The sequence below is a fragment of the Panthera uncia genome, assembly GCF_023721935.1.
Source record: "Panthera uncia isolate 11264 chromosome B2 unlocalized genomic scaffold, Puncia_PCG_1.0 HiC_scaffold_24, whole genome shotgun sequence".
In the NCBI taxonomy this organism is placed as follows: Eukaryota; Metazoa; Chordata; class Mammalia; order Carnivora; family Felidae; genus Panthera; species Panthera uncia.
The window spans coordinates 110,404,093-110,427,148 of NW_026057580.1; the positions used below are offsets into that span (position 1 = coordinate 110,404,093).

The following is a 23,056-nucleotide window of genomic DNA, read 5'->3' on the forward strand; positions in this document are numbered from 1 at the left end:
GGCTGGTTCCCTCTGTTCCTCGGTGGCTGCTTCTGCCACACTGGGCTGCCTCCTTCCTGGTTCCCGTGTGGTAAGGGAAGGAGTGACTTTTCAAGTTGTTGAAGTTATTGTTTATTTATTTATTTATTTATTTATTTATTGACTTACTTTTGAGAGACAGAGCATGAGTGGGGGAGGGGCAGAGAGAGAGAGAGACAGAATCTGAAGCAGGCTCCAGGGTCCGAGCTGTCAGCACAGAGCTTGACGTGGGCTCGAACTCACGAACCGGGAGATCATGACCTGACCCAAAGTCAGACACTCAACTGACTGAACCACACAGCTGCCTGGTCGTTGAAGTTATTTAAAGATCTCCCTTTGCCCGTAGCAGTGGCTTGCAGACTGTGGAGCTGTCTTCCTGGGGCAAGGGATGGAGGGGGCTCCTGGGAGGAGGGGGCAGGACCACTCTGCTTCTGTCTGTGTTAGATACGAATTTGGGCTTGTGTCTTAACATTTTGTTTTTGAGGGAAAATCTATAAGATAAACATATGAGTCTGGTTCCTCTCTATACAATCTGGTCCCTTTCTAACTTTCTGTTTATGTTTACTAGCTTTTGTTAAATACCTGTAGTTTTTGTTGCTTATTTATTTTTTTAGAGAACACAAGCACGGGAAGGGCAGAGGGAGAGGAAGAATCCCAAGCAAGCTCCACACAGTCAGCACGGAGCCTGACACGTGACTCTATCCCATGACCCTGGGATCATGACCTGAGCACAAATCGAGTTGGATGCTCAACTGACTGAGCCACCCAGGTGCCCCAAAGAGCTGTAGTTCTTAAAAGTCAAATAGTACTAGTAGGCTTATAATGAAAAAAGTTTAAAACAACACAGGCACCTTTTAGTTCCTTGTGCTATCCCTCACACTTTGATTCCTATTCCCCTATTTCCCCTCCCCGAGTCCCACTCCAGTTTCAACTTTCTGACTCCCACTCCGATTCCCACTCCCCAATTCCTACTCTGCTTCTCACTCTGATTCCTACTCCCCGTTTCCCACTCTCTGATTCCCACTCCCTAACTCCTGCTCCCGGATTCCCACTCCCTGTGGCAGGCACTTTTTATTTTAACTCTTTGTGTTTCTCTCCATATTTCTGAATTAAAGGCTTGTTCTGTCTGATCTTGACTGTCGAGCCTCAGGTGTTCTCTACTAACTTCCTACCTGGAAAATGAGAAGTTGGTTGTCTTGGAATGCCCCTTTCTGTACGCAGCCTTATTCTCTCCCACGCCCCGCTTCCCTGCGTGCTCCTGTCTCCACAGTTGGTGGTCAGTGTTCCATGGTGAACGTGCGATTCATAGACAATTGGCACATACAGCCAAGGTTGAATGGCTGCCTCGTGAGTCCTTGGCTTTGCCCACAGTTAGCAGAGTTGCCTTACTGCTTATTTGTCTGGGTACCAATCAGATTAATCCCTACACTCTCCAAAATATTAGAAACTTTTCAGAATATGTTCCACCACTCAGGAGATGGTTTTCTGGTGCTGTTCCTCCCATGGCTCTTGGGCCCCCATGCCAACAGCACAGCTAGTAGGTACCCTGGGCGTTGGTTCCCTTGTCTCCCCTGGTATGGGAGCCCCTATTTCCGGGATCATGCACTTTTATTTTGTGGTTTGGTGGTACCCTCTTTTGGTGGAACATGTCTTCTAGGTATTGGAAATTTTAAGACATTTGCTTTATATGTCTCCTCCCTTGTTTAGCTGGGACATGGCAATCCCTTTGCAACTCATTCTTTTAGCTCTTTGGTATTTTCTCTTTCTGGATATCTTACTACTCAGATACTGTCCTTCTAGATTGATGATCTGATTTTAATATCTTTTCTCTCCCAGTTTCTTTTCTTTGCCTGCTTATCCTATTTTCTGGGCAATATCTTCCAAGTTTTCTTTGACCTTCAAAAAATTAATGGTGTTTTTAATTTTCAAGAACTCTTTTTTTGTTTTCTGGTTGTGCTTTTAAAAAAAGAGCATTGGGGTGCATGGGTGGCTCAGTTGGCTAAGCATCCGGCTTCAGCTCAGGTCATGATCTCACAGTTCGTGGGTTCAGCCCCATATTGGGCTATGCTGACGGCACAGAGCCTGGAGCCCACTCTAAGTTCTGTGTCTCCCTCTCTCTCTGCCTCTCCCCCACTCACGCTCTGTCTCTCTCTCTCTCAAAAATAAAATAAAGCATTAAAAGAAAATTAAAAATAGCATCATATTCATATTTCACAGAGGATGAAACAATATAAAGATATTAATTGGAGATTCTGAAGTATCCCTCTGTATTCTTCACCATCTTTTTCCTTCAGGTTCTTTCTGGCTTTGTTTTGGCTGCTTTTTCATATTAGATGCTTTTCTCACATGTCTGGGTGGTCTTTGGTCATCTCGTATTTTAGAGGTGGAGACTAAAAAATGACCTGGACACTGGGGTGCGGGGGTGGTGGTGCTGTTAAGTGATGGGCTTCACTGCGAGGCAGTGCCTGGGCCTGTCCTTCTGCACGTACCTTACCTAGTGACTGCGGTGGGCTCGTTTCTCACATTGAGTTGCTGGTGTTTTACTGTAGGCCCCTGAGCTGTGTGTGTGTCTGGCCCCTCGCCCTGGGCTTCCATTTAGCCCCTCCAGGGGATCAGACAATGTGCACCTGCTGTCTGTGTGGATGGGAGAAGACATGTGAAACTTTGCCTGTTCTTTCTCCGTACTTCCACCCTCACCTCCACCTGGGGAAGGGTCTCTGGCTTCCGTGGCACAAATCAGCTTACTCCTTATCTTCTAACTTGCTGTGGGATTGGGCCTTTACTTGCTCTGGTCTGTTTGGTCACTCACCATGTGTCCATCTGCTGTCCAGTTTCTAGATGTTGGCTTCTCTGTCTGCTGACCTCCTCCTCTCCAGCTCTCTGTTAGAGTTTCATACTCATTACTGTCAATTAAGTGGGATTTGGGAAGGCATCCAGGCCATCATGTGACCTCTCTTAGCTCTGTAGCCTTCTCTCTGGCCGCCGTTCCCCTACATACTAGCCTCAGTGGGCTACTTTGGTTTCCTGAATTCGTATGGCTTTCTTGCCTTTGCACATGATGTTCCTCCGCCCTTGCCCCTTGTCTGTCCAGGGAGGGTCCACCCATCCTTGAAGACTCTTCACAGTCTGACCTTTCCTCTGCTCCCCACCCAGGCAGAGTTAGTCAGTCTGGCTCACTAGCCAGGTGCTCCAGGAGCACCTCCTGTGTGCCAAGAGCACATTCTGTAACATTTTCCACATTCTGTAGTAACTGTTGGTTGGGTGTTTTCTTCCTTACCAGATGTGAGGGCAGGGACCACGCCTCATTCTTCCCTGTAGCCAGGCGTCCTCAGGGCAGTAGCTTCGGCAAGTAGGGAGTGAGGGAGGAATGCTTTGTGTGGAACTGCCAGCCTCTCTCCTCTCTGTGCCTGGAGACAGTGAAGGCCATGGCCTTGCCCAAGAAATGCCATGTTCCCTCCCATCCCCAACTACCACACACACGCATGAGAGAAATTCCTGGTTTGCCCTGCACATCCTGCCCCAGGAGCACCCAGCATTAGGTTTTCATTCATACTGTTTCATATAGAAAATACTGTTTTATGCAGGGGTTTTCACATCTGCCAATATTGGTGTGGAGATTTCATTAGTTTTGGCTGATTAGATACAGGCATTTTTTATTTTCTCATTTTTCAGGATATATGGTTATCCCTCCTTAAAAAAGCAGTTTGAATGGGGATCCTAATATCTGAATTCTTCCTACTCCAATCCAAAGCAGTTTCTGAATGTGAATTGACAGTTTAATCCTAACGCATGGTATGGAAAATCCAGCTCGGTGAGAATTGTTAGCTATTAGGCTACCCTGCCAAGAAGATACACGTGATCTCCTGGGATGAAAGCGTTTGCAAGATGACTCTTTCTGTCTCCTGGCTTGGTGCCCTGCTGTGCTGCCTGAGGTCAGCAGGCTAGAACTGACGGCACCTTAACAGATCACCTGCCCTAAGACTCGTTTCCCCCTTTTCTTCCTGTGTCCTATCCGGCCCCTCTTACTCCATAGTAATGACAGTTTTTATATATCCTGAGCCAACAGCCTTTTTTGTGTTGTAATTCTGAAATTCTTCTCTTTATCTAGTGTGCCTGTTACGTATATCCATGATGAACATCCTAAATTATGTTTATAGCCACAAGAAGGAAACTTTAAGCCTCATTTCCTTTAATGAGGACACAATTCAGTGTTTTTTTTAAAAAACCATAAAGTCAAATGCTTGTTGTTCACCAATTTTGGTAGTACATATAATTAACTACTTCATAGAGTTTATCCAGACAACAAAAGATAACAGACCATGATTAAATTATATGGCAGAGGATATTGTGTGATGATCATGAACTTAGAAAATACATCATGAGGACAGTCCCATACAATAAAGGGGAGAGACCTAGAGCTTTAAAAACACATTTTCAGGACGCCTGGGTGGCTCAGTCGATTATGCATCTGACTCTTGATATTGGCTCAGGTCATGATTTCATGGTCATGTGATCAAGCCCCACATCAGGCTCCTTGCTGAGCATGGAGCCTGCTTGGGATTCTGTGTCTTCCCCGTCCCTCCCCCTCCCCCGCTCGTGCTCACTTGCTCTCACATTCTCTCTCTCTCAAAATAAATGAACTTTAAAAAAGATAAAAATGTTTAAAAAACCACATTTTCTTCTCCAGAGTATATACAGATGGTCCCCAACTTAAAACGGTTTGACTTACGATACTTTGATTGTTTGTTAAAAATCTTTATTTACAGCTTCTGTCATTAACATGGTTCCTATGTGTTGCATCTGTTTTTGTTTTTGTTTTTTTAATTTAAATTCAAGTTAGTTAACATACAGTGTAGTCTTGCTTTCAGGAGTAGAGCCCAGTGATTCATCGCTTGCATATAATACCTTCATGTAATACCCAGTGGTCATCCCAACAAGTGCCCTCTTTAATACCCATCACCCATTTAACCCCACCCCCCACCCACCTCCCCTCCAGCAACCCTCAGTTTGTCCTCTGTATTGAAGAGTCTCTTATGGTTTGCCTCCCTCTCTGTTTTTATCTTATTTTTCCTTCCCTTCCCCTATGTTCATCTGTTGTGTTTCTTAAATTCCACATATGAGCAAAATCATATGATACCTGTCTTTCTCTGATTTTGACTTTATAATATTGCAAGGGTGATATGCATTCAGTAGAAACCATATTTCAAATTTTGAATTAAAAATCTTAATCTTTCCCGGGCTAGTGCAGCCCTCTCCTGCTGCTGCCGCGCAGGAGCTGTGGCTCCCGGTTAGCCAGCCGTTCAGTCACAAGGACGGGTGACTGATATGCTGGCAGCCCTTCTGCACTCATACGGCCGTTCTGGCTTTCCTTTCAATACAGTGTTGAATAAAGTACAGAGATTCAACACTCCATTATAAAATAAGTTTTGTGTTAGATGATTTTGCTCAACTGTGAAGTAGTAGAAGTGTTCTGAGCACGTTTAAGATACAACATCACAGGCTGAGGTATGATGTCCAATAGGTGAGTTGTATTATATGCATTTTCGACTCAGGGTATTTTCAACTTATGATGGGTTTATAGGAATGGATACCCCCTGGGGTGGGGGGTGGGGGTAAGTCGAGGAAGGTCTGCATAGCCACAGTCTTACAAGTGAAAACTCTGATTTCAGTGGATACATACTATACTTGACCTTCAATTACAATAAATAACCAGTGGTTTCTCCTTTGGAGTGTTTTGTTAGGAAAAAAATACTTGTCACATAGTTGGAATATGTCAAGTATTTGCTCCAGATGTTCACAGTCCTAATGAAATACAGGTATACTTCCCTTCATGTAGTAGATACAAAAATGTAGGTGAGCTGAATTTTTGTAATCGTGATTATATTTTAATATCCACATAAAGGAGTCTTCTCTATTTAAAAGAATATTCAGTAGAAATTGTCCTTGTTTAGAAGGCAGTTGTTTGGGGGCGCCTGGGTGGCTCAGTCGGTAAAGCGGCCGACTTCGGCTCAGGTCACGATCTCGCGGTCCGTGAGTTTGAGCCCCGCGTCGGGCCCTGTGCTGACAGCTCGGAGCCTGGAGCCTGTTTCAGATTCTGTGTCTCCCTCTCTCTGACCCTCCCCCGTTCATGCTCTGTCTCTCTCTGTCTCAAAAATCAATAAACGTTGGAAAAAAAATTTTTAAAAAGAAGGCAGTTGTTTGTGTGAAATGAGAATTCTTCACCTAATACGTCTTTTTACTAAATGTCTAGGCTTAGTTTTCCATGACTAGAGGTAATATTTGTTTATAAACACCAAAACTCTTTTTAAAAGAAGGAGGTCTCTTTTTTTAATGTTTTATATATTTTTGAGAGAGAGAGCATGAGCAGAGGAGGGGCAGAGAGAAAGGGAGACACAGAATCCAAAGTAGGCCCTAGGCTCTGAGCTGTCGGCACAGAGCCCAATGCGGGGCTCGAACTCACAGACTGTTGAGATCAGGACCTGAGCCGAATTTGGACACTTAACGAACTGAGCCACCCAGGCGCCCCCAAAGGAGGAGGTCTTAAATGATTAAATAGCAGATATAAGTGGGGCAACATCATGTCCTCTACCCTCTGCTCTGGTGTGTTATCGTTCTGTTGCTTTTGTGTTTTTTGACCTAGGAAGAGGGAAGGTGTATTCTTTTTGCTTTTGGATACAAAGGGTAGATCCCAAGCCTCTTCTTGGCAGCTGAAAGGAAATTTTTCACATCGTGTGGTTCCTTTGATCTGATCTGTGGCGTCGGCTGATGTGATCGGTGATCCCAAGTCCAGCAGTTTGTCCGCCACCTTTAAATCCTGCTGGTGCCACAAGGGGGACAGCAATGAGAAAAATCACTGAAAGTACCCACCGTACCTTCTGTTTTTATGTACACACTTTGCAAAACATATGACGCTTATTTCCCATTTGGAGTAGAGTGCAGTCAGGACTGGGGTAGGTAGTGTAGCAGGATCATTAAAGGTCGGTGCAGGCCTTTTAATTGATGTAGTTCAAAGAATTTACAAACTAAAAATTTTACATCGTTACTATACGACATCTTTTCAAAGATAGTAATTGATGAAAAAGAGACTAGCGTAGATACTAATGTACACTTAAAACTTTAACACATTAGTCAGTTGACAACCGTGATTATTCGTTTACTTTTTAAGTGTAAGGTTATGATTGAAGTACCAAGATGGAACTCAAGAAGATTTGCTAATTCCCCGGTATTCTAAGTGATAAATAATCCTGTAGGGTTTTTTTAATTAGGTCGTTTTTAAACTTTGATTAGAAAAAAATCAGCATATCAAAAATAAGTAGAGGGGCGCCTGGGTGGCTCAGTCTGTTGAGCGTCTGACTTCAGCTCAGGTCATGATCTCACGGTTTGTGAGTTCAAGCCCCGCATCTGGCTGTGTGCTGATGGCTCAGAGCCTGAAGCTGGCTTTGGATTCTGTGTCTCCCTCTTCTTTCTTCCCCTCCCCTACTTATGTGCGCACCCTCTCTGTCTCTCTCTCTGTCTCTCTGTCTCTCTCTCAATAACAAATGCTTTTAAAAAAGAAATAAAATCAATTCCTCCTTTATTAAAAAAAATAGTAAATACAATAAAGAACCTTTGTATATTTTGCCACATTTGCTTTTTTATCCCTTTATTCTTTTTTTTTTTTTAACTTGCTGTACTTAAAGTAAATCCCTAATAGCATGAGTTACTTCATTATAAACCTCTTCAGAATGTGGCATTTCCTTCCATAGCCACAGAGCCATGCTCACACCTCCTCTTTAATTTGAAGAAGGCTCTTGTCAGATTGCAGTAAATAACTTGTCTGGTACTTGGATTAGCCCATGGCTTTAAAGGAGGACATCTGTTGAATCAGAGGAGATGGATATTCATTCTGAAGTTTTACTTTGTCTTACACTATAAGATAGGAAAAGATTTATAAAGGAAACTTTAAAAAGTAATGTAAAAACTCTGCTTTCTCAGCTAAAAAAGTGATGTTGTATAAATGTAAATGGCTGATATTTGACATACAACTAATGACTACCTCATAGATGGTGCCAACTCTTTGCTAGAATAAAAGTCAAATTTAACGAAACCAAATTAAAAAGAATCACAATATATTACTTGCAAAGACGTTTTATTCACCATGAGAAAATATTTCCCTTTGCTGGCCCATTAAGTGCTGGTGTTTGAAGTGACTCCACTGACTGTGCCTAGTCCTCTATCTGGACCTTTAAGGTAATAATTATAGGTGCTATATTGGTTTAGCTTCACTGGAAAGATTTTAAAGCCATTGTGTTCAGCACAACAAGAAAGAAACATGGAGATCTCTCTCACACAAGTTCTTGTACTCAAATAATTTATCATTATTGTTTAATATCCACCAACTCACTAGAATAACATAACAGTGATCCGTTTCTGTGGCAAAGACCCTCAATTGTGAGTGGACTGTAAGTAGGTTAAAGGACCTATGGAGTAGAGCTCCTACCTAGCAGTTTGTGGGAACAACTTTGAAATTAGATTTAAATCTAAACCACTGGAAAGAGTGATTTTCTTTCTTGCCCCTCCATTAGATTTTCTCATGACTTTTTATTAGTGTATACTGCAAAAGGGAAACCCATTTTATCTTAAGCCCTAAACGGAACACATATAAGAATGGTTTTTGCCAAAATAGGCAGGGAGGATGTGAGTAACAAGGAAAATAATGGAAACCTACTTAGGAAAGGAAATCAGATGGCCTCCCACCCTTCATGGCTATCTTTATGCAACTACTGATACTGTTTAGTTTTTTTTTTGGTTTTTCCTTTTTGTTATTCTGGACGTTCCGTTGAGCTCTTTATAGGAGAAAATAGCTTTCTTTAGCAAAAACAGGTGCAGCTACTGTGTTTATACTTTCTTTGTCAATGCTATTTTGGTTGACTGAAAATGGTAATTAAGATGTTTAAAAATTACGTTGCTCTTTGTTTTCTCTGGACACATATCATTGATGAATCACTGTACAGAACACACAGTATAGATAGATTATAAAATATATTAAATAAAAAACCTTTCTTGAAATTTATATTTAACAATATAATTTAAGAATGAAAGATGGGAGGCAGTTATTCATGTAAATGGATTATTAGGTACGTCTTTTAAAGAATATGTTGGGCGGGAGCAGCATGAGCAAGGTGTCTGAATAGCAAGCCCTGGACCCTCCTTTCCTTATTAGCAGATACACCAAATCAATAATACACAGACCAGCTCCCTTTGTGAAAGATCCAGAAACTAGTTGAAAGACTCCTGCACCCCTGGTTAAATGTGAAATCAGCCACATCAAAGCTGGTAGGAAAATTCAAGATACCCTCTTGCCATAATCACTACTCCCAGCAAAGTATAATATGACTGAGAGAAAAACCTCAGCTCTCAGCTTCTTCCTAGGAAGAAAAGGGAAGAACTGAACTATACGTGCAACATTCTGATTTTTTTCTGGGTGCAGCTGAGACACTGGCTTCCGTCTCACCTGCCTCAAAGAGGTAACAGCATGCCGGGGGCCACTGAGATAGTGTTTGAATTAGTATAGCAGTACTCATTACAGCTTCTCCCCCTGGCCCAGTGCAGAGTGAGCAAGAGAGGAAAAAAAGGACAAAACGACTATAATATTGGCATAAAACAATGAACAAGATGGCAATAGTAAGTTCTTTCTTATCAATAATTACTTTAAATGTAAATGAATTAAACTCCCCAGTAAGAAGACATGGAGTAGCTGAATGGATTAAAAAAGCCAAGGTCCAACCATATGTTGCCTGTAGGAGACTCACTTTAGATTTAGGGTCATATGTATGCTGAAAGTAAAAGGATGGAAAAAGATAACTCCACGCACATGTTAACCAAAAGACAGCAACGGTGACTGTATTTATATCAGACAAAATGGTCTTTGTCAGAAACTGTCACAAGAGACAAAGACATTATATAATGGAAAAAGGGCCAATTCCCTTGGAAGATAGAACAATTATATATGCATGGAACATCAGAGGACCTAAATACATAAAACACTGATGAAGCAAACACTGACAGCACTGAAAGGAGAAATAAGCAGCAATATATATTGTAATGGTAGGAGAGTTCACTGCTCCTCTTTCAGTACCAGACAGTATATCCAGATAGGAAATCCATAAAGAAGCAGTGGACTTTAACAACGCTATAAACCAAGTGGACCTAACAGACATATATAGAACATTTCACTCAACAGAAGCAGAACATACATTCTTCTGAAGCACATGAAGAACTTTCTCCAGAATAGATCATGTGTTGGGTCACAAAACATGTCTTAACAAATTTAAGAAAATTGAAATTAGGTATCTTTTCAATCACAATGGAATGAAACTAGAAGTGAATAGTATAGGTAATATTGGAAAATTCACAAATACGTGAAAATTTAAGAACGTACCCCTGATTAACCAAATGGGTCAGTGAGGAAACTGAAAGGAAAATTAGAAAATACCTTGAAACTAATGAAAATGAAAACACAACCTGCCAAAACTTATGGGATGCAGCAAAAGTAGCACTAAGAGGGACATTTATATCAATAAATACTGACAATGAAGAAAAGAAGAAAGATCTCAAACAATCTAATTTTACAACTCAAGGAACTAGAAAAAGAACAGACTCAGGCCAAGTTAGCAGAAGGAAGGAAATACTGAGGTTTAGAGCAAAAATAAAATGAAATGGAAAATAGAAAAATAAAAAAATGAAACTAAGAGTTGATTTTTTGAAAAGATCAATAAAACTGACAAAAGTTTAGACTAAGTTAAAAAAGAGATGACTCAGGTAAAATTAAATGAAAACAAACAAAACAAAAAAATCAGAAATGAAAGAGGAGGGGCCCCTGGCTGGCTCATTCAGTAGAATGTGTGACTCTTAATCTCTGTCTGGGTTGTAAGTTTGAGCCCCACATTGAGTGTAGAGATTACTTAAAAATAAATCTAAAAAAAAAAAAAAAAATGTGAGAGAGGAGATAATACAACTAATGCCAGTGAAATAAGGATCATTAGAAATTACTGTGAACAGTTCCATGCCAACAATTTGGATAACCTAAAAGAAATGGGTAAATTCCTAGAAACATACAACTTACCAAGACTGAATCATAAAGAAATAGGAAATCTGAGCAGACCTATAACTAGCAACAAGATTGAATCAGTAATCAGAAACCTCACAGGAAGAAAATGCCAGCACCAGATGGCTTAATTGGTGAATTCTGCCAAACATTCAAAGAATTAACACCATTCTTTCTCTCTCTCTCTCTCCCCCAAACTTGAAGAGCAGGGAATACTTCCAAGCTTATTTTAAGAGGCTAGCATTACCCTAATACCAAAGCTTGACAAAAACACTAGAAGAAAATTACAGACCAATATCCTTGATGAATATAGATGCAAAAATCCTCAACAAAATACTAGTAAACTGAATTAAGCAGCAAATTAAAAGGATAATACACAGTAGGCAAGTGGGATTTATTCCTGGTCGGCAAGGATGTACAAAATATGAAAATCAACTAATGTGATACACCACATTAACAGAATATAGGATAAGAACCATATGATCCCCTCCATAGATGCAGAAAAAATATTTGATGAAATTCAACACACTTGCATAATAAAAATTTCTAAACTAAGAATAGAAAGAAATTACTTCAACATGGTAAAAGCCATATATGAAGATCTCACAGCTCATATCATGCTTAACAGTGAAAAACTGAAAGTTTTAGCTCTGTGATCAGGAACAAGGCAAGTATGACCACTCTCTCCATTTCTATTCAACATGGTACTGGAAATTTAAGAGCAATTAGGCAACAAAAAGAAATAAAAGGCATTTGAATAGGAAAGGAAAAAGTAGAAGTATCTTAGGGGTGCCTGGGTGGCTCAGGCGGTTAAGTGTCCAACTTCAGCTCCAATCATGATCTCACATTTTCACCCTACTCCAAAGACCTGATAAAGAGCTGTATTCCTGCAACACTTTTCTCTACCTCATTCAGTGCATATTTAAATATATTTTTATACTATATTCACATGGTGTAAAATTTTAAACATTCAAAAAAGGATACATGATGAAAAATCCCATTTCCTCTACCATCCCCAAGCCACCTAGTTCTGTTTCCCCAGAGATAATGCTATTTCCAATGATTTCTGGAAATATTCTAGTTAAATGTGTGTTTTAATTAGGTGTGTACTCAGACCATTTCCCTCCACCCCAGAAACCATGTGTGGGCATCTTAGAAGGGTGAATAAACTTAAAAATGGAGCCTAAAAGATTTGGAGAAGAATGTTCTAACAGTGGGAATTACTTAACATCAAAATTGATGCCTGGGGCAGAAAGTCTTTCCTTCTCTGAAACTCTTTAAACATAGGATAGTGTGTCACCTTTATGAGTTAGTTTGTAAGAGGTGGTTCTGCAGTGAAGCAGTGCAAAGACCAAAATTACGTGTTTAACCCAAAGGTACAAATTTTTTATTGTAGATATTTTTAGTGGGGTTTCTTTCCCATATTTATCAGAATAAGTCTTCTTTCTTTTTTTTTTTTTAATGCTTATTTATTTTTGAGAGTACTCATGAGTAGGGGAGGGACAGAGAGAGAGGAGAGAGAGAGAATCCCAAGTAGGCACTGCACTGTCAGCACAGAGCCTCATGCTGGACTCCGTCTCATGAACCGTGAGATCATGACCTGAGCCAAAATCAAGAGTTGGACACTCAACCAACTGAGCAACCCAAGTGCCCTAGAATAAGTCTTAAAATGTCTGTTTTAGAAATTATTGATACAGTCAACTGTGAAATTACATTTCATCTTTAAAAAAAAAAAACTCCAGGAAATACTCTGTTAATCAGTTGAGAAATTCTGTCATTTACAACTGTCCGATTTCAGTGACTCTTTAGTTGCAAAATGTTCCAGTCTGTCTTGAAGCATTTGAAAGGTAGTGCTCTGAAACCCCAATAGGGAGGTCTTTCAAAAATAAATTTTGACTTCAGTGGTATTTCTGAAGAGAAGAATCCTTCTAAAGAGCAAAGGGACACGGTCCCTTCATTCCTGTCTCCACAGTGGCACATTTAGACATTTGCCACCAACAGGGTGGAGGTTACTGGTAGGAATGTGTAATCACTTTGTTATCTGCCCCCCTAGTTTTAAATCACAAAAGCAAACAGACAAAAAGGTCAATTCCTTCTGGAACTAGTTCCAATGGCTACTAGTTAAACTCTGCTACAAAAGAGGTGAGCATTTACAGAAGTGTGTATTTTTATAGTTGAAACTTCCTAATATCGTTTTTATTCAAGAATTTAGATGAATACTGGTATCCCAAAATAAAAGTACTGATGACATATCACTGGTTCCAAAACGTAAATCTTGTGAATGATTTTATATCTTTTTTTCCTACCACCTTTGTTTTGTGGCTTGGTTCATTTTAAATTACTGGTAATAATTGTGTTATATTTTAAAATAATTACATCTAAAAATAGTTTAGAATGGAGTACACGGTTACTAAACACTGCCTGAAGTGAGGGACAGCCATTGAACAGGTGTGGCCTGAGGACCAGCAGCTTTCTCCCAGCTTGTTTGGTTCTTGGTGTACATGTAACAGAGGGAATATTGTCCCTGCCCCGACATGAAGCCTGCAATCCAACAGAGAAAACAGCAGGAAAAATATGAGACAGAAATTTACTTTATCCATTATTGCAAGTATTTTTGAGGCCAGTTTTATGGGAGGATTTGATAGTTTAAAACAGAAAGGAAAGAATTTTTTGCTTCATTTGTAGGAAAATTTGAGTAAAGGCCAAAGCTTTGGGCAGAAATACATTTATTAATAGTCCCTGAACATTTTTGCTTGTGACCAGCGACATATGAGAACCTGGGGGTGCAGACCTGCCCTCAAGAAGCTCACAGTTTAACGGGAAACAGGTATGCGAAAACAGCGAAGTTGAAAGTGCTGTGGGGGGCATGGTTAGAATGAGATTAATTCTATGTGGTGGGTCCCCAAAGCCTTCACACATGATGTCTGAGCACCTGTTCTATATCAGACACTGTACTAGACATTGGAGATAAAACACAAGCCACAGTCTTTGCTGCAGGAGGGCCTGGCTCTGTGTGTGTGTGTGTGTGTGTGTGTGTGTGTGTGTGTGTGTGTGTGTGTAGGTTGGGGGAAAGGATGAAGTCATGCATTTCATCTGGGACATGTTGGTTCTGAAGGGCCTTTTGCACATCCAGGTGTAGATGGCAGGTAGTCAGTCTGATGTGGGAGTCTGGAGCTTAGGAGAGAGGCTTGAGCATGATCCAGCCTTGGACAGGATCTTTGAAGCCATGAGCACAACTGTGATTTCCTAGAGAGGGAAGACCACCCAGGACCAAGCTTAGAAGAAGAGACACAGCTGGGAAGGAGGAGCCAGCACCAACCTATCTAAAGCACCAGAATTAGGGAGTAGAAGCAGAGATTGACGCATGTGCCTGTTTGTGTATTCATTATTATTAGACTTCTCTGGCTTATTCTCTTACAGGCCTTTGCTGACATAAGCTTTGTCTCATTGGAAGTGTTTAGGCATGAAAAGAACTTGAAATAGAAGAGATTTTTAAAAAATCTGATTTCATGTTGTGTCAGTGTTCTCGAGTTATCTGTGACATACTTTTTCCCAAACAGAGTAACTTCCTCCAACACCGCTTGACAACTAGACTGTTAGTGCTGCTTTTTTCCTTCTCTCTGATCTTAATAGTGCGTTATCTTCCCAGGAGAGCTATAGTTGGAATTGATTCATGGCGGGGAATTTGGGGGCTGGCTTTAGTGTAATGTTGAACACTGATGCCTCACTAAGTCACCCGTCCTTTATTCAGAAATTAGATGTCTATTCTATTGTCTGGTAACTGTTCTTCTCTAAAATGGAAAAATGTGAGCATTGCTCAAAAGATCCTTCAATGCAGAGGCATTTCCTCCCTCCCTTCACAAATACTTACTGCCATGTGACATCAACTATGACAGTCCCTGGGGAGATAGTAGTGAGCAGAGCACATATGGGCCATGCCCTGAAAAGCTTACAGTCTAGCATGGGAGTCAGACAGAAGTGAAATATTGCACAGAAAGGTATGAAAATAGTGATGATTGCACCAGTGGAAGACCAGGGTAATGTGAACCCATAAGAGCAGGGGGTGGAAACTTGTTTGGGATTGGTACATATTAATTCTGGGTACTTGTGAAAAGTAACTGCTGCTGGCTGTGGCCTGCCAATGAGCTATCTTTATTAGAAACAGAAGTCATAAATTATATCAAATAACCCCTTCACCCAGCACCAAGGCATGGCTGCTCTTCAAAACATACGTGAGCAAATTGAGAATGTGGGAAGGGGGACAAAAACAGCCTGCTTGCTGGGGACATCACCCATGACATTGGCCTGATAGGTTCCCACACATCTTTTTCCTTGGAAATACATAAATTTACATCTCAGTTAAAGCTACAAGAAGACACATTCCATATTTATCACCATTGAAAACTGCCTACCAAGCGCATTCAGCAGGTGCCTCTTCCAGGGCTTTAGCAGGTCTGACCACCCCCAGTGTCTTGATCCCTGTGCCAGCGCTGCACGAGGGCTTTGCAGACGTGCCAGCAGATACTAGTTTTCTCCATTGCTAGCCAAAAACTCAGCTTCTTCTAAAATGTTTTATTGTATTCCTAGTAGTTTGTGTGTTTTTTATTTAAGCCCAGTGCAGTAATAGATTCCTTATTGCCCCTGGAGAAAACGGTTTGAGCCTTTTTTTAAATTTTCATTCATTAAAATACAGACATGTTTAAAGGAATATTTTTTAATTTTTTTTTATTTTTTTTTAATGTTTATTTTTGAGACAGAGACAGAGCATTAACGGGGGAGGGTCACAGAGAGAGGGAGACACAGAATCTGAAACAGGCTCCAGGCTCTGAGCTGTCAGCACAGAGCCCGACGCGGGGCTCGAACCCGACCATGAGATCGTGACCTGAGCCGAAGTTGGACGCTTAACCGACTGAGCCACCCAGGCGCCCCAGTGTTTATTTATTTTTAAGAGAGTGTGAGCCGGGGAGGGACAGAGAAAGAGGGAGGCAAAGAATCCAAAGTGGGCTCTGCACAGATAGTAGCAAGCCCAACGTGGGGCTCAAACTCCCAAACCGCAAGATCATGACCTGAGCTGAAGTCGGATGCTCAACTGACTAAGCCACCCAGGCGCTTCTAGAGGAATGTTTGATGGACAGTCGATTTATTCTAAAACAGCTCTGTAAATTCTGTGAGTGTTTTACTACTTAAATGAAATATATCTTCCCCTGCAGTTAATCTATCTTAATAGTCAGGATTTATGTACTAAAAATGCCTTTTGATGGTCACTGACTTTATTTAATAATAAATATTATTAAGTGCTCTCTGTGCCCAAAGTTGTTAGGTGCCAGGGAGATAGCTGTGGACAGTCTTTGCCCCCAAGGAGCTTAATGTCAAAATCTTAATAGCAAAAGGAGGCAAGGATCTAACACACCCTAAATAACTTTCCCTCTATGTAAATCCTAGCCTTTCCAGTAAGAGAGCCCGGTGGCCTGATCACCTAATGGCCTTGTCAACTGACTTGACCTCTCAGGTTGTTTCTGCATCTGTAAGATGGAAAGACTTTGCATGCTTCTCCTGATCAGTTGCTGATGGACACAAGGATCTCATTAAACACAAAAGATACAAAGTTTTAATGCCAACAGATGCAGAAACTACTACCACACAAAACAGAAGAGAACATGGTGTACTCCCCCTGGAGGTCCTGCTTCCTGTGGGGTCGGTCATCCAGCTAGAAGACACAGCTCATGTCAGGGGGCTTCCAGCAGCTGTGAGATGGTGCTTCTGTTGCTCCGATGAAGGGGGGCTAACCTCTCCTCTGCCCTGCCTGTGCTTCAGCTCTGCCCATGCACTTGCCTGCACCCCCAGCACATTCCTGTGCCCCAGACCAGGTGAAGTGACAGTGTCAGGCCCATCTGAGCTCTCTATCAACAGTGCTGGTACTTAACTCCCAGGATTATTTTGACAATACATGAGGTAAAGCTCTTAATATAGTGCTTAGCACAAAGTAAGCACTCAGTGAATGTGTTAATACTGTTAACACATTATAACATTAATTATTAATACAAAAGACTATTCCTCTTAGTCAAATAAAACATTAGACAAACTATTTCAGGAGCATCTTTTCCAAATGTGGTTAGATAACCTGCTTATATAACCAAATATATTTTCTCTTTGGTCAAACATACACCTGAAGTTTTTCTTCTCAATTTGAGAAATTCTTACCAAACCTCCGCTGCTGCTTTTTTTCATTCAAGAAAAATAAATATTACCCTCTTCCCAACCCTCCTTCTCCAACCAAAAGAATAAAACATGCAAAAAACAAAAACAGTGAGCAAAAAGACAGTGATTTTGCTGGTATTTGTAAATATCCATACTCCATAACAAATGTGTTTATTTTGCCATTAGTCACATTTCAGTATTGGAGGACTAAAATGCTTGCAAGTTAATAGCCAGCTAAGTTTCTGGTACTTAATGCTTTGTGTATCGCCTCAGCTACTTAACTGCTCTGTTTTTTGAGTCCTAAATATATTTTGTACATCTTCACAAGTTAAGGTGATGAGTTTTGCCAGAAACCGCAGTCCTTTCTCCTGGTCCGTCAAGGGTTCCCGTCCTTGGTTGCAGGTGCTGTTTGGCACGGCCGACGGGCAGGTGATCGTCATGGACTGCCACGGCAGGATGCTGGCCCACGTGCTCCTGCACGAGTCCGACGGCATCCTCAGCATGTCCTGGAACTGCCCCGCCTTCCTGGTGGAGGACAGCAGCGAGAGCGACACGGACTCAGACGACTACTCCCCACCCCAAGGTAGGAAGCCGGAGGAGGAGGGTGAAGTCCACCACAGGTGCAGCGCGCTGACCCACTGGGAAGAGCTCCGGTGAAGCACAAGGCAGGGCAGCCTGACGTCTGGTCTTGATTCGGCTGTCTTCCCTCTGCCATCCCTTTTCTCAGAATCACCGTGCAGGTGGATGAAGCTCCGTTGGCTTAGGTTTTGCTAGACATGAAATGACCCTTTTCATGTCCCTAGGGAGTTGTGGGGCTTAGCTGCTTAGCAAGAATAAAGAGAGCTGGAGATGAGAAATGCTGTGCTATTACTATAACTTAATCTGTGGTGTTCCAAATCCCTAATGTCATTAAAACCTGTAGCTTTAGTTGTGTGAGAAAAGGATTAGTTTTGCCTGTAATGCAGGCCAGTAATGGGGCTGCTGTCCATGCCCCTCTTCTGTCTTTTGGGGGGAAACTTCCTTTTCTCAGTTCAGAAGAACCTGTCTTCCCCTGTAAGTTTCACAGCAATGTCAGTTTAGATTAATTGGCATCTAGTTTTTTAATATTTGGACCTAAGGAAAGGTTTCAGACTCTTGGTGGGGATGATTTCAGACTCCAGCCTCCTTCACTTTTGCAGTGCATTTTATCTCCCACACATGTGACAGACACACCTCCCACATACACACACAAAAAGCCAGAAACCTTTGATGTTGATGCTGGCCATCACCAACAGCAGCATTCGTCATTGGCCTCCTCAGGACCTTGGCACTTCCCTAGTACCCCATTCCTCTTTTTTTTTTTTTTTTTTTTTTTAAGGAAAAATACATTGTGAAATAGTAGGAGATCAGACTTGGTCATACTGCTGCAGGACTTCTGTCCTCGCACTGCTCCCCTCTCCGGTGACTGTGGGCACATTCATCCCGTGAGCTGCTGGTCCGGGGAATAGATCTTTAACTGTGTCCCCCATCGGCATCTTCCCCCATTGGTACTTGGAATGCTCTCATTTTGTCCCAGACATGATATAAGACATGATGCTTCCCAGAGACATTCACACATTCATTCAGTCGTTTGTTTAAGGAGACAACTATTTTCACATGAAGGAAACTTTAACAATTTTTTTTAACGTTTATTTATTGTTGAGAGACAGAACATGAGCATGGGAGGGGCAGAGAGAGGGGAAGACACAGAATCTGAAGCAGGCTCCAGGCTCTGAGCTGCCAGCAGAGAGCCTGACATGGGACTCGAACTCACAAGCATGAGATCATGACCTGAGCCGAAGTTGGTTGCTTAACCGACTGAGCCACCCAGGCGCCCCACATGAAAGAAACTTTAGATCTGTTGGGGGTAGGGTTTCAGGGTGCATGGGGTTGGGGGAAGGAGAATGTGCTTCTATCTGAGACATAAACATACCCTTTCCTAGTAGGGCCCCAACCTGAGTGAAGTGTTGACTATTTCTCCAGCCTCATAGTAATAAAGTCCGTGTTATACAAGGTTGGATACTTGTCAGCACACTTTTAAAACAGAACTTTACTAGATTGACTGTAGATTCACTTAGCCCCATGTATTATGGGGAAAAAACAAGATCTAGAGAGCAAGTTATAAAGCAGGTTCAGAATGAGTCCAAGGATAGAATTTAGACCCCGGCTGCTGCTTTAATACATTTCCCTTCTCAGAGCCATGCGGCAATTTGGAGGATGACTGGGATTTGCCTTTCACATAGAGCTGGGTTTTTCTTGGTGGCCTAGGGGATTTGAGCACAGAGGTAGGTACGTACAGCATCTGAAAATGAAGCAGAGGAAAGTAATACCTGAGGATCCTCCACAGGCAGGGCTGAGGTGGGGCGAGTGTGTGGATGTCAGGCCAGCCCACTCCGGATGGCTCCCAGGGATGAACTCGGCATGGGTATGAGGCCTGCAGGGGGCCTTCTGAAAGAGCCCTCATTTATCTTGGCCTGTGGGAGGGACTGACTTTTACTTTTGAAGCAGCATGTGGAAGAATCCAGAACATGACCCATCACAGTTCTTCCTTAGCATCCATGAGTACTCCTTGAACTTACAGAGCGGAATTTTCTTTATACTGGCTGTGCACTGCAGATGTAGCAGAATTGTTTAGGAGCCACAGCCAACCTTGGCTTTCTCTCCAGGTTTGGAGTCTCTTATGGTAAAAACTTACTCGTTGTGGCTGCTGTGGCTCCCTATTTCCTATAATGTCCAATGAAAGGGCATTAGTGTTGAAAAGCAACTTTTCTCTGTACATTGGACCAAGATTAAGAAATTGTTTTCATCCTTCTTTCCACCATCCTTACATGTTATGTGACGTTAAAATAACAATTTATGTTTACACATCATTAGAAACATGACGCATTAACACATGAGTTAATAATCTTCACATGTGTTCTCATCACCATACCCCAGAGCCCAAGGAGCCCCACCTGGTGCCTCCAGGGCCATCTGTCCCCGTCCTGCTTCTCATTCCAGGGTTCCCCGGTGGTGCTCCTCCTGACGGCCCCACATAGTTCCTGAGTGCTATGTACAGTGTTGCCTTACTCAGTGACATCCCAGTCCAGAGTCTGGTCTGCAGTGTCAGGCAGTTGTTAAAGCCCTTTGCCAGACTGCAGCAGTGTGTCCTAGATTTGGGTCATGTGTGCCTTGCCTCCTTTTTACTCAGCACTTTTGTCCCGGCAGATGGTCCAGCAGCGTATCCCATCCCGGTGCAGAACATCAAGCCGCTGCTCACCGTCAGCTTCACCTCGGGGGACATCAGCTTAATGAACAACTATGACGACTTGTCTCCTACTGTCATCCGCTCAGGGCTGAAAGGTACAGAAGGCTGCACGTGACCCCAAGCCCACACATCAGCCCTGTGTGCGTTTGCCTTCCGGTGGGTGTCCCGCACCCAGTACTTATCCATTCCTGCCCGTCCGTGGGCTTAATGGAGTCTGTTAATGAAGGCCACTTCCTTTTGCTCCTCTGCTTATGTGACAAGTTGACACCTAGGCTTATCTTGAGGAGGGATTCCTGACAGTCTTCGCCTTTCTGTCTTTACCTACTACGACGAGTAACCCTCTCTTGGGTGTACGTGTTTGCCTCTGGCTAACATATGATGTCAGTACAGTATTGGACCTCAGCACCTGCCGTTCCTGGGGCAGCAGACCCAGCACGGCAGTTTCACAGAAGCCCCTGTTACTTTGAGGCGTATTAAGACACCGATGGTTGTGCGGTAAAGTTCCCGCAGCTGCAGGACTGAGGCATTGATGTAAACAGCAACCGCCAAATGCTGACTTCCCTGACAGATGTTATGAAATGTGTTCTCTCACAAGAAAATCGCTGTCCATAGGCATTTGGCATGTTCTGAATTTTGCAATCCAAGAATATTTACTCACATTGTGACCCTGATGAGTTCTTTGGAAAAACAGTTCTGTCTCTTCAGGATTAAATGGTACGGTGTAGAAGTCCCTGGATTGCCTTTGGTCTCAAAGTTCAAGGGACCTGCTGTAATCCGAATGGAAGACCAGGGGTAAACCAGAACGTGCAGTTCAAGTTACTACTGTCACTCAGAACTTGCCTCAGACCAGAGAGTTGTGTCATGTGCTTCCTGTCTGAATTACTCAGGGATCGCAGGGATGATAATGGAGACTCAAGTCCGTATAACTTAACTGTTGATTGGAGTGCATCATACCTGTCTGCCTGCCCCTAAGCACTTCTTGATTCCATTTTAAAACTATAGAATATTCTTTTTTTTTAACTCTTTTTTTTAAAGTTTTATTTATTTTTGAGACAGGGAGAGACAGAGCATGAACAGGGGAGGGTCAGAGAGAGGGAGACACAGAATTTGAAACAGGCTCCAGGCTCTGAGCTGTCAGCACAGAGCCCGACGCGGGGCTGGAACTCACGAACCATGAGATCACGACCTGAGCTGAAGTCGGCCGCTTAACCGACTGAGCCACCCAGGCGCCCCTTAAACTATAGAATATTCTTACAAGTTCTCCTTTTTGTGGGTGTCCCATTTTGTGTTTCAGATCTATAATTGTGAGGAATTATTTAGCCTAAACTCCTGAGGGACATGAACTATGTAGAAGTCCCTCTTTATACCACAAATAGGCTCCTTTAGAAGCTGAGTAAATAGTTCTGTGTGTGTATGATGATGATGATGAACTTACATTCCTTGGTCTTTTCTGCAGGTTCTTTTCTGAGTGTTCTGACCTTTGTGGAGCTAACATGCAGGGGTGGTCATCATAAATTCTCACATATATTTGGTTGTCCAGGCTCTTCTTTTCTTCTTCAGAAATTCTACTTTTAAACCTTCAACTAAGTTTATTAATTTCTCAGAACCTGCCTCTAGTCCTGGAGCCCTGAACTTTGTTCTCTGACACGTGTCTGATCAGGACTGAAATTAACATCTTACCAGTCAGTTCCCTTGTATTTCTCATATGGCAAATTTTTCTGAATCTTTGTCGTCTTGCTTACCTGTGGAAACTTTTTTTAATTCCTTGAATGTGTTGTTTTGTTTTCTGTCTGTGAAACTAGATTGCACTGGAGCAGCACTTCTGACACATCCCCACCAAGCCTGTGGTGGAAGGTTAGGAATGCATATGAGGTGGCTTGTGAAGGTGACCCTGGGTGGCCTTCCCAAGTGTGAAAGTTTTTGACTTGAGTTTCATCTTAAAAATACAGGCAAATTTAGCATTCTTCCCATTGCCTGACTAGAAATCTAAATCTAATCTAAATCTTTCACACTTTCATGGGGGGACATGCTTTTGCACGGAGTCGTCTTAATTGCAGGAAGTTAGGTAAAATTTAAGTGAGCTGATGTCATCCGATCGGCGCTGGATGTAGGCAGTTTCTCTTTCTGTCTTGGTTTCAGAATATTATGAGGACTCAGTCTTACATGTGCTATCAACGGCAGCAGGTTGTTTTGTTTTGTTTTGTTTTGTTTTTTGTCCACAACTTCATGGGGTAAAATACTAGGAAGAGATCGCCAGAATCTGCCAAGGTGGCGTGTGGCAACTTGCTCCGTCCATGGTCATCTGTCCTGTGGTGGACAGGTCGGTCACTTGTCATATAGGGTGGACTGAAACGGGTTAGTCTTTCTCTGTTACTGTCTCAAAGAAATATCATCAGAGAGCTTCTCCAGTGAACAAACATGACTCATGATATTTTCTGCTTTATCACCAACGTTGTAATTTATGTTGTTGCCAAAGAACACAGAATGGC

At 42.3% G+C, this 23,056-nt stretch overlaps 1 protein-coding gene across 6 annotated transcripts in view; it reads left to right on the forward strand.

The window, feature by feature from the left end:
* TULP4 (TUB like protein 4) overlaps positions 1-23,056 on the forward strand; it is a 230,741-nt gene that overhangs the window by 170,790 nt on the left and 36,895 nt on the right. For all 6 annotated transcript variants that reach the window (XR_007462886.1, XM_049654512.1, XM_049654510.1 and 3 more), the window contains 2 exons: positions 17,705-17,885; positions 20,528-20,662. Coding sequence is in view for 5 of the 6 variants with exons in the window: in XM_049654512.1 (XP_049510469.1) it covers positions 17,705-17,885; positions 20,528-20,662 (316 nt within the window). In the remaining variant the exon portion in view is untranslated. The remainder of the gene's footprint in view (positions 1-17,704; positions 17,886-20,527; positions 20,663-23,056) is intronic.